We start from the raw sequence: 11,658 nt of genomic DNA, 5'->3' as shown, positions 1-11,658 counted from the left end.
TTTTAAATTAAAACCAAGGATGTGTTTCCTTGGCTTTGTGTGGATTTTACCCTGCCAGGCAGGTGGGCATCCACAGTCAGTTAGAAATCAGATTGGAAGTTTCAGCGCACAAAGACTGATTCACAATTTGTGTGCCCTTATAATTTCATCAAATTGAGATGATGTCTGGGGATAAGCACTGGTTGCAGTATTGGGGGCAGATGATGAAAAGAGCTCATTGGTGAGCGAGTTAACACAACATTAACAAAGGAATTGGTGTCAGACTTCACTGGTTTTTATGTTCATTCAGTTTATTTGGCTGTTGTCTGTTTGTATCCTTGGAGCTTTTTCAGTTCCTTGTGGAAAAGAGCAAAATATGCAATCATAATTTAGTTTATTTCTTCAGAAGTGTCCACATTAAAATGTGAGTTAATTCAGTAGAGGTGCATGACATATAGTTTTATATAAATGTATAAGCACCAACACAGAATACAGACTATATACCACATATAAGCAACATACACAGTGCAAAAAATTGTCTTCCATTTATACTCTGATAATCTGTGTCTTCTGGATACACCAGTTTTATTCAGGAATGTGCTTTAGGGGCATAGGAAAAAAATTAATGCAAAAGAAATAGAGACACAAAGATACCCCAAAATCTTCCTGGTGATGCCTACACTGATTTTTTTTAGGGTGCCACCTCCTCACTGCTGTGCCATGAAGCACAAGAGCATCAATGAAAGTTGTACGGGCTCTGTGTCTGAGCCCAGCCGGGGGTTATCAGTTCAGAGGGGTGAGAAGAGCTGTGCTGGAAAATGCTGTGATGTTTAAGCCAATACTTCAACAATAGAAGGATCATTTCCCATGTACCATCTCCGAGGGGTGGAGCCTGGAGCTCTGGTCAGGGTTGAAGCTCTGTGTGCCCTGCTGTGTGCCCCAGGATGCTGCCTGCGCTGGCTGCCCCTGCTGGCGGGTCCCAGCTCACAGCCCGTGGGGCTGGGTCGGGGTCGGCAGCTGGGTCGGGGCTTTCTGCTGTCTCTCCACTGCTGGAAGGATTTGCTGTCACTCTACTAGCCCCGACTGAATTAGGACAGTGTGACCTGGCCCTCCCTTGCCCTTCGGGACACCTGCTGGAAATGACCCAGACACCCCTTAGCCACAATGGATCGTGTTGGGTGCAGCCCCTCTCTTTGCTTCGTGGACACTGCATCAAAGGGAGACACCTTGATTTATTTTTGCCCTCCAGGTAATATTTGAATACTTCGGAGGAGCAGCAAAATCCTTTCTGCCTCTTCATTGCTGACCTTACTGGATGGCTCCCACCCAAGGACTTGCATAAATGCCCCTGTCCCAGCCTGGGTGAGCTGATAACACTGATTTCATTGGTGCATATGGAGCGACAGATTGCCTCTCCTGGAGTGCATTTCCATCTGTGGCAAAATTACAAATTAATTTGCTGAATTTTTTTGAGCTCTTTGATCAAGGTTACTTAATCTGTGCTATAACTCCTCACAAAACCTCAGCACAGTAATTCTGGCTTGTTACTTACACCGATGTTATCTATGGAGTATCATGCAGGATTCGTTACAGCTATATACAAGCACCCTTAGCAACACCTTTTTATCCTTGGAGAAATTTGGCTTTCTTTTCCCCGTGAAAAAATACTGGATGCTGCTTCTTCCTTATGGTTTTAATCATAACCTGTATAAAAAGCTTCACAGTTGTAAATAACATAATAGATCCTTTCAAATCTTGTTTGACCCATAGTGACAATATGCACTGGATTTCTGAAATAAAATCATGTTTAGAATAAGCATATGAGCAAAGGCCTTAAAAACTACAGCAAAGGCAGTGCCATGAGATGGGGTGCTCAAGGACTGAAGCTGAGTTAAGGGCCTTTATAGTCCAGTCTGTCACAGGAGCTCTATACCTGTATCACTGCTCTTGACCTGTGATGTGGCTCAGATATTTTACTCAAGCTGCCAGGTCAAGCAACAGCCCTCTGAAATGAAACATCCCACTGGACCAGGAGACTAGAGAATGGATTAGTAACTTTATAATAAATATGTATAAATGCCCAGTTTCCCTTAAGTTACATATAGATCCACTGAAGATGTGAATAGTAAATGTTGATTAACCAGGTATTACCTGCCCAGCTGAGGAGGTCCACTGAGGCCGTTCAAGAGCCAGTGTCCAAAGGCAGTTGGTGAGTTATGCTGTTCAGGCTTTTTATCAGGGTTGATGTGAGAAGCAAGAAGCTGAGATATTCCTGAACACACACTTCTAGTTCTGGATGTGGATATCCCACGGCATGGGTGCCCCCTGAATGTGACAGGCTCTGTCCATACGTGGTGCAAATGCACCATCCACCTCAGCGTGGCTATACCAGCAGCAAGAAGAGTTTTAGCTTTGCAATGTGGCAACTGCAATGAGGCAGATCTGACCTCTGGAAAAGGGGATGAGAAGCAGTGACAAGTAGTTTTGCATTAGGACCTACATGCCCTGTAACCCCTGGTGCCTACAGGCACCAGCTGCGTGCAGGGTGGTTAACAGGACAGCCTGGAAGTGGTGGGACATGACCACATCACCCCCTCTCCATCACAGGACATTTCTTGTGGGTCCCTATGATAGGACATGTCCAGCTCCTGGGCGAGGGGATGAAGCTCAGTAGTGCAGGGCCAAGAAGCAGTTTGTCTGTCTGCTGCATCCACAGGGATCTGCTGCCTGGTCACTGCATGCTTCCATGGACACCCATGCTGGGAACACGCAGCCTTTGCTTTCTGCACAGAGCATTTGCCTTCCACTTGGGGTATTGATCGAACAGCCCAATGTATTTTCTGCCTGAGCACAGAACTGCCTAAAAAGCCACTTTCAAACGTTGAAAGATGTTGAAAGATGAAAGATAAGTTTAAAGATGCTTATGAAGTATAGCTGCACCTGCCTGTGCTGTACTGGTAAGGGCACACAGAGGTTAGTTTTTCTGATAGTACAGGTGTGCTGCCAAGACACACAGCCTCAGCCAGGCTTGACTGGCACACTGGTGCAAAGCCAGTGACCCTTGGCAAAGCCATTAGGGTCACCTGGGCTGTTCTCAGTAATACACAGGTTGTCCCTTTTAGTTACCAGGTTTCTAGGAGGCTCTCCAGAGCTGCAGCTGCCCTCTTGTCCCCTTGTGCCTGGCAAACCTGCCTCCAGGAAGAAGCAGGAGTCCTCCAAACTGTTCCTACACAGACTTCCCTGTCTTAAATATTTTTTGTGTCTCTAGAGTTAACCAAGAGTTAGCTGGTGATTAGTGTGCACCCACAATCTGGGGGGAAAATTACACCATTCTCTCTGCATCCACTTGTGTGAGTACTTTGGTGAATACTGCACTTTTTCCACAGTGATTCCCTCCTGGTCTGGGAAAACCTTTTCTGTGCCTTCTACTGGAGCAAGTGTTAATAACCACAAGTAGCCCCGGTGGCATGGCTGGGAATGTCCACCATGTACAGAGATTTCAGTGAGGGTGGTGGCGCTGGCCTTGGTAGGATCCTGATGGGTTTTGGCAGAAGCTACGCTGCTTTCTCGTCTCCTGTCACGGTTGATGTTCTTCTCAGGTTTTCCTTGACTTTAATGAATTCTGGTGCATGGTCTTCCTGCTTCTCCTGCTCTTTCTCCAGCTGTAAGAAAGATTTCATTGTGCACATGAAAGGACAAAAGGGCATCAGCTATGTTAAAACAGGAGGCTTCATTATTGCTGGGTCCAGTTATTATTGAAAGCTGAATGAGTGTGTAGTGCACATGTGGTGGCTCTCTTTTGACAAGCCATCACATCAGACCTATGTTCACCCTTAGTCTCTCCTTCTGTCCTGTTCAAACATTAATTTTTTCTTTCCTCCAGGGAGGAACATCTCCATCAAAAAAGTGGGGTAGGGCTTCACTTCAGACCTGGTATGGGAGAGGGAGGAAAAGGTTTGAATCCTTCCCAGCAAAGGAGACCTGAGAGCCTGGGAAAGCTCTCACCATTAGGTATTGTCTAAAGTGAGGAATGTAACTGTACTGCCTTACTTCTACATGTGAAGTCTTTATGGATCTTCCATAAACCACCTTGTTTCATATTCCTTGTTCTCTAAGAGTTTCAGGCTTTGATTTTCAAGTGATCTCAGCTTGATGGACATTGTTGTTGTGTTGTTAATTAAAAAAACTGGTTTCATCCATTTGCAGTGCAAATACGGGCAAGTAGGAGAGGCAATGACTTTATTCTCAGTGGTAATTAGCCTGCTCACTGCTTGCACTGGTTTGGGTAAGAGGGCAGGCACAGACCACCTAGGGTATGGCTGTGCTGCTGTCAAGTGCACAGTGAATATCGCTTTCCCCAGGCAGAATTTTGGCCAGGGTACAGGAAATGTTCCCCAAAGCAGTTTGGGTGAGATTGCAGCAATGTTTCTTCCAGCACTTCTGCAGCCTCTCACCCTACACTGCAGGATCCTGAGCCCTCCTGTGGTGGGTGCTGCAACAGCCCCCATGCAGTTTAGGGTTCTTTGAACTGGGAAAAAAATGCCCCACAGACACTGTGTGGGACCCAGAGGAGACCCAGGGCAGTGGTGTGTAGTGGGAGTCCTGGGCGAAGTGGTACAAACATGGTGGATCCCACTGTGAGGATGAGAGTGCTGCAGCTGTGTGGGGCAGCAGGGGAGGATGTATTTTGGCTCCTGTTTTATGGAGGGGTAGCAGTGCTATACCTTGGGTTGAGCCTCAGCCTGCCCATCTCCCCCCTCTGCCATATGTCGGGGTGGTTAGAATAACCCAAGGGTGGCTGAAAGCTCAGTTCTACCTGATCCAGCCTCTGGTGCCTCTTTAATAGCTCTTTTTCAAAAGGAGACTGCAATTTCTTTGCCTCTTCCTCTTCCTTCTTCTGTTTGATGAGCAGGTCTCGCCGTCGGTGCTCAAGCACTCGCTGCAGCTCTGGCTTGCTCTCCACGCCCAAACCTCTGTGGATAAAAAGCAGATAAATGAGGGCCAGAGCATCTATACCTGAGGTATAACCACTGCCAGCCTGGCAACCCCAAAAATTGTCTTGCTCCTAAATGAAAACACAGTAGAGCTGATCCACGAACCAGCCCTGACCCACAAATCCATCCACAAGGTTTGAGGGTATTTGATGGTGCCTCGGGCTGCCTGCTAGGGGTGGCCTGCTGTTCGTGTATGGCACGTGTGGTGCTGGAAGTTCTGCTGATCCCATTGCACTGGGGTACCACAGCTTTCTGTGTCGGCTGTGAAAATGAGACCTTCCGTAGGCTCCTGCTGTTACTGGTTTTAACGGTGTCAGGTGTAGATTCAGCGGCGTCGATAACATGTGCAATAATGACGATTTTTTTCCCACCAGCAGGGGTAGTCATTGGGCTGCAGTAATTGTCCTGGCAGCTCCTTCCCTCCTCGCACATCCCATCTGAAGCTTTGAAGCTTTGCTTCATCTGAAGCTTTGCTTCGGAGCTGAGGGCAGATGACGCCCCTGCTGATATGGATAGTTTGGATCAAGAGGCTGAAATGAACTGTCCTTTTCTCCTGGAAGCTGGAGGGCTTGCTGATGGCACAGGTGCCTGACTCCCCTTTGGCCACCTGATGCATCTCAACCCCTGTTCTGGGAGGGGTGGGATCACAGGAACAGAGACACAGCAGGGCCATGAAGGCAAGGCATAAATGTGTGGTAAAAAGGTGGAAGGCATTCCCTGAACAAATTTCAGAAACTTCACACTGTGGATATTGCCATACCTGAAATAGTTATGAGAGTAGTTTTGGGTGGTGTTTGGTGCTCCTGTGGGCACAGGTCTGTGTTGAGAGAAGAGGGGACCTCCCCATGCCTGTGCTAAGGGCTTGCCCAGGGTGCAGGGGGTTGCAGAGTGCTGTTAATGTAAAGTTCCTCCTCAGCACCAGGAAGTATCTGTTGACCGAAGGCTGGTTGGTTTCGGCCAAGGTTATTTGAAAGTAGAGGTATCAAACCCTATGGGCTATGGATTTCTTGGCAGGGTGGCAGGTGCTGAGGTGGTAACTCACATCACGAGAAGCTGAACTGGCAGAGAGGAGAGAGGAACCATCCTCTCCAGATACAGCAAACCTCTGCACTGTCACAGCTTGCCTGGGGCCCAGTGCTTGCACCCTTCCAGTACCACTTTTAATGATAATTCCCACTGTAATTTCTTTTTTTATGACAGGACAAAGTTCACAGCAACATTAGTGAAGGCAGCCATAGCCTTGGCCCCAGAGCTTTCATGGTGGTTTTTGAAGGCAGGAATAACTTGGATGCTGCAAAATTACTTTTCCCAAGGCTTGAGAGAAGGAAAACCTGCCTTGGCTTCCTGGAGACACAACTTGCAATGTTGCCTGCAGATTTGTTGCTATTCTTTGATTTAATCAGCCTGTGTTGTTAGTGCCCAGAGGTGTTGACTAAGATAAGGATTTTGTTACACGAGCTGCTGATTTGAGTTACTTCTCCCTGCTGCTTGAGGGGGAAAAACCAACCAAAGCAGAAACAGGAGCAAGTCATAATTCCTTCTCTCTCCCCTTCTCCCGTCTCTCCCTCTATGGTAACATTTAGCAGGAAGCAAAACTGGTGGATTTGAGAGTGATGAGAAACCAGCAACAATGGATTACTTTTTGTAGTAGGGTTTGTTTCACATTATTTGCTGAAAAATACTTGGGAGGTCAGAGCCAGAGCAGGGAGAAACTGATGCTTGAGAGGGGCCACATGGTAGGTGGTGCAGGATGGCTGTGGTGGAGCTGCTTCCTGCCAGTACCTGGTGGCACACGTGGATGGGACACGGGGGCAGGCCCTGAACTGGAACACAAAGAGATGATGTGCTTTGTGTTTGCCAGTATGAAGTGCATCTCTGATGCCACAGGGTCTGCACCTCCTTCACTGCCACTCTTCTCTGCTGCTTCCATTACAGGGATTTCTTGTTCCTTTGTTTCATCATGGTTAGACCGGAATAATGTTCTGCGAGATCAAAGCCAGTGCTGGTGGGTGACCCTTTAAACTGAGCAGTATCACTAGGGAGGAGATGGTCACTCTCAAGCCAGGGACTTTTAAAAATATCTGGCTGGTATAGTGACATCTGCCTTGATGCCAAAGAAAGGTCCCTGTAATTCTTCTGATTCTGGGAAAATCGAATCAAACCCAAGCCTAGCCAGTGCCAGTATTGATTAATGCACCCTGCTGGCAGGCTTGATTGTTCACTGAATTAATATACGTGTCTGGTTCTTGTGATGACTGCAGTCCTTTAGAACAGAGGCTGTGCTCCTTTTAATTAGGCAGCCAAAGAGCTATTGTGTCAGGGTATTTCAGGGTGTTCAGAAAATGTCAATATAAAGCCAGCAGATTTCTTGCTGTGCATAAAAGCCTCTGAGCAGAATATGATTTTATTGCACTGATGTTCAGACAGCTGCCGCAAAAGAATTATACAGTTGTAGTTTCTTGATCATTGGTATGATTTTCCCGATGTTGTTAAAAAAAGAGTTAAATTGGGGTGATAGGGTAGGAAGTCAGGAATATGAATTCTAGCCTGTCTTTACCCATTTGATATTTAGGGAGTTGGTGAGTGGCCTTCTTGTACAGATGATCTCACCCCAGTGCTACCTCAGCTTTCAATGGCTGCATCCAGCCTGCACCTCTTCTTGCCTCTGGGTTGACCTCCAAGTGCCCAGGAATGCTGTACATTGCTGGGGACTTGGCACATCAGTGATGGAGATAAAAAAACCAGAAAACCTCCAAGGGACACCAAAAAGGGGCTGTAGGGATGCCTTGCATCTCCCAGTACTTGTGACTAAAAAGTGCCAGCCAATGCTTCAGGATGGCAGAGCAGGGGCTTTTTGTTCTGCTTTTCTTTTAAAAGAAATGGTCACATCAGAGAAAAGAGGAAAGGATACAGCAAAAGAGGACAGGATACTGTGTTTGTTTGCAAGTGAGGGGATTTATCGTGCCCTTCCAGCTTGCAGTCTGTCACTGGCACCTGTGCCTCAGCTCCTGAGCTCTGACAGCTCAGCACCTCTTGGACTGCTCCAGTGGCAGACTGTGACCTCCTCTTACCTTTTGTGGTTCATCAGCAGCTCCCTATGCAGCTCTTGATGGCTCTTCGAGGCTTTTACAGGATTTAGGAGCTTTTTAGGTTTGATGAGGTCTGGGTTTCCGTCTATGTAGTCTGGGTGAGTCAGGATATTCCCACCATCTGGTTGCTCCCGCTGTATTTCCGTGTACATCGATGCTGGAAGAAAAAATGAGGTGTTTGCATGAGAAGTCTCACTCTGCTTGGCGTGAGAACCCTGGGCAAGACAGAGGAGAAGATCTGGTGCTTTTCCTGGCTGCTCGACACCCATGTCAGTGTCTGAGTGCACATGCCTTCAAGTGCTGCTGTGGGTTTCTTAGAGGTTTTTAAAAATACTCCCTTTGCGTTGATGAGACACATATTAATTAGATCACTTAAATTACTTGCCAGCCACTCGCTTCAGTGGCTGCAGAATTTAGTGCCAAGGATTAATTAATGTAAGACAGGTCTAACTAAAACTGGAAGCAGCCATGGATGGGGACTGTGTTGAGCTGCTGCTTTGGGCATTCTGGATGAGGCTGCTGGTCACATAACACAGGAAGATGCTGTGGGATTTAAGGGGCTTCTGAAACACTGGCCTGAGGAAGTCCTGCTGTATCTGAAACCTCTTGTCAAGGAAAGATTTTGCTGATATCCTGCTGACCTATTCATCAGGATTGAGTCCAGTGCCAAGAAAAGCATCTTTCGCCCATGCAGTCTGTGATCATGCTGCAATAATTTGTATGTTCTGGATGTAAGAAAAAGACCCCACTGTTTTGGAAGGGATGGCAGCTTGGATTTCAGGCAAACCACAGGGCATGTTCACTGTTGATGTTTTCCAAGTCCTTTACATTTTCTCTTTACAAAAAACTCCTGTACAAAGTGAGTGCAAAGCACAAGGTGTAAGACAAACTACATGTGGTGGGCTGCATCTTTAAATGAGGAGCACAGTAGGTCTACCTCCAATTATTCACTGTATGGTCTAATCAGGGGCTCAGAAAGAGCAATTTATTCCTGACTATTCACTTGAACAATTTGGAAGTTTACCAGTAAGAACAAAAAAAATCCCAGGAAAAGGGTGTAGGCAGCTTCATGTCTTTAAATGTCTCATTATTACAGTATTTTTTGAGGCCTAGTGTGAAGTTATATGGGTTGATGGAGCTGGAAGAAAAACAGTTGTTCAGTAATGTTGCCTCTTTCTCTTATTTCAATCTCATGTATAAAAGGAGTAAAACCTTTTAAAAAGAGAAATCAATAAAAAAGCCAAGAGAAAGCAGGCTAGGTCATTCTTTCATAGTCAGTAAGCACTTAAAAATGTGAAGTGGATTGCAATCAAACAGAATTGTGTAAGGAATAATACTGCTGAAGAAAAGATTCAATATCAAACAACTTCTCATTGAATGTTAATGTGGCCAGTGCCCTACTGGTTTGGGGACAAAGGAAAACAAATCAGAGCCCATTACAGGAGTGTAATTGGGGTGAATAGTTCGGTACATATTTAAAGGGCACTTGGAAGTTGGAACCAGTGATGTTTTGTATCACATTATTTTCCTCTAGGATCACACATCACTGCTGGCAGAAGGGAAGGTGGTGTGGCTTGATGTTTGGTGTCAAGTGCCAGGCTGACTCAAACCCTTGTGGGGCTGGACTCCCCAGGCTGAAAACTGGGAGCTCAGCCTTGCCTTCCAGAGAGATGCAGGGACTGAAGAACAGCCAAAGGTTAAGGCAGTGCAATTTCATGGCTAATTTTTGTTAGATGAAAGCCAGGTTTTGAACAATGAGAAAACATATCAGATTTTCACTGGGGTAAAATTGCTTCTTTTTTTTCTTGTACTTTTTTTTTTTTTCACAGAAGAGGCAGAGAAAAGACAAGGAAGGAAGGAAGGAAGGTACAAAGGCAAAGGTTTGTTATGGCATGAATGAAATGGTTGGAACTTCTATTTCAAATGGCAAAGCTATACCTTCATTTTTCAAACAAAAAAGGTTCTCCATGGAGTAACTTCAATAAAATGCCAGGTTATTTTAATGGAAACACTGTTTTTGGAAGCTGTGTTAATAGACTAGACTCAGTGTCACCGTGTCATCCCACTGCCCTTTCCTGCTGTTCCTGTTTAGTCCAGAGCTGCCTTCAGTGACACAGATGCCCACACTTGGTTATGTGTTGGTACCAAATCCTAATGCATGTCAGGAGAAGGGCTGGGATATGTCCATCTTGGATTTGTCTATCTTAAATGCACCTGATGTGCTCTGCTGGGGGATAATGCAGTGAGTAGCAAGTGTGGAAGGATTATGCAGCCAACCAAGCCTGAAGGACCAACGTGAGTGTGTAAATGGCTGAAACTCAAGTGACCTTGGTATTTTTCTCTGGACCAATTAGCTCTTAGGTCCTGCTGCTAAGCTGTGCTGGCTTTTGGGGCACTGGTGCAGCACTGTTATTTATTAAATACTGTTCTCCCCTGCCTCCACGATGTATGGTTTTTCCTTTTGCAACTCGGGAGTGGGAGTCCCTTCTTCCCTACTCCAAGACCCAGATCCTTGGAGATTTGCTTGGGCAGGCTTTCCCCACATCCACATAGGTTTAACACCCAGCGATGTACACCCCATGGAGTGGTGTCATCCAGGCCGTCAGTCGGGGCTTGTGGTGTTTCCCCAGACACCCAGGATGATCAGGGAAGGGCCCCCCTTCTCTCTTATGTGCCATGTTGAGGGAGCACTGTGGTGAGCCTGGAGGTTTTGGATGGGCTAATGTGGCTATTTCCAGACTGCAGCAATTTAACTTTGCATGACCGAGGCTTGCAAAGAAGCAGCAATTTATCAACCTATTTACTGAAGGCAGATGGGGAACTTTTCCCTTAAACTAGTACAAATTAAGAAAAAAACTGAGAAGGAAGGAGTGGGAGGAACTGAAATGGACGGGAAGCTTTTCTGGCCCAGTTCTGTTAAACAAGCATTTGAAAGTCCTCATGAGGAGTGCAATTTGCCTCAGTAAACTGCAGGTACCTCTGTGCTTGGTTTTCATTGCACTAGGTGTGCCTAGGGGTGTGCAGACACCCACCTCGAGGCTTCCCCGGGTGTCTGTACTGCTGGCCCAGGGACAAAGTCAAAGCCCTGACTGGGACTGGAAGGAGTCTTGAACCTCTCTACAAGAAAAGCACTTTAAACCTTCAGAAGCCCTCAGCCTGGAACAGTTCAAGGAATGTCTTCATTTGCACTGAACAGAAAAAGAAAAATGAGAGTATAAAAATACCGGTGTGTTTGGAACACAGCTTGGGGTTATGCTGGGGGTAAGGACGGGGCATCCTTTCTCCGGCAGGTTGGCAAATAGGACCTGGTGCAAAATGTTTGTCGGGGATTAGATCTATCATCTCTGATGTAATGCATGTCTGTGTAAGGGAGACACTGTGCTATCACGCTGCTTTTTGTCATTATTTATGGTGCTGGAGGTGTATATCAAGCCAGGTCTCTGCAGTGGATTTACAGCAGGATGTCTGTTTTTGCATTATTCAGCCATAGATCAATGAACAAGGCTCTGCTCTGGCACCTCCCTGGCCACCATCATAAATCAGCAAAAGGTGTTGGACATTTTTATTTTGTTCTTGGCAAGACATAAACAAAAAAA

At 46.3% G+C, this 11,658-nt stretch overlaps 1 protein-coding gene across 2 annotated transcripts in view; it reads right to left on the bottom strand.

Annotated features, from left to right (window-relative positions):
• Positions 1–269: 269 nt before the first annotated feature.
• The window catches only part of FAM107A (family with sequence similarity 107 member A), a 28,752-nt gene continuing 17,363 nt past the window's right edge, over positions 270–11,658 (bottom strand). For both annotated transcript variants that reach the window (XM_048315382.1, XM_048315383.1), the window contains 3 exons: positions 8,045–8,219; positions 4,796–4,952; positions 270–3,641 (listed from right to left, as the gene is read on the bottom strand). In XM_048315382.1, the coding sequence (XP_048171339.1) occupies positions 3,534–3,641; positions 4,796–4,952; positions 8,045–8,219 (440 nt within the window). In that variant the 3' untranslated portion in view covers positions 270–3,533. The remainder of the gene's footprint in view (positions 3,642–4,795; positions 4,953–8,044; positions 8,220–11,658) is intronic.

Source organism: Corvus hawaiiensis, chromosome 11, assembly GCF_020740725.1.
Source record: "Corvus hawaiiensis isolate bCorHaw1 chromosome 11, bCorHaw1.pri.cur, whole genome shotgun sequence".
Taxonomy (NCBI): domain Eukaryota; kingdom Metazoa; phylum Chordata; class Aves; order Passeriformes; family Corvidae; genus Corvus; species Corvus hawaiiensis.
This window is presented reverse-complemented; position numbering and strand designations above follow the sequence as displayed.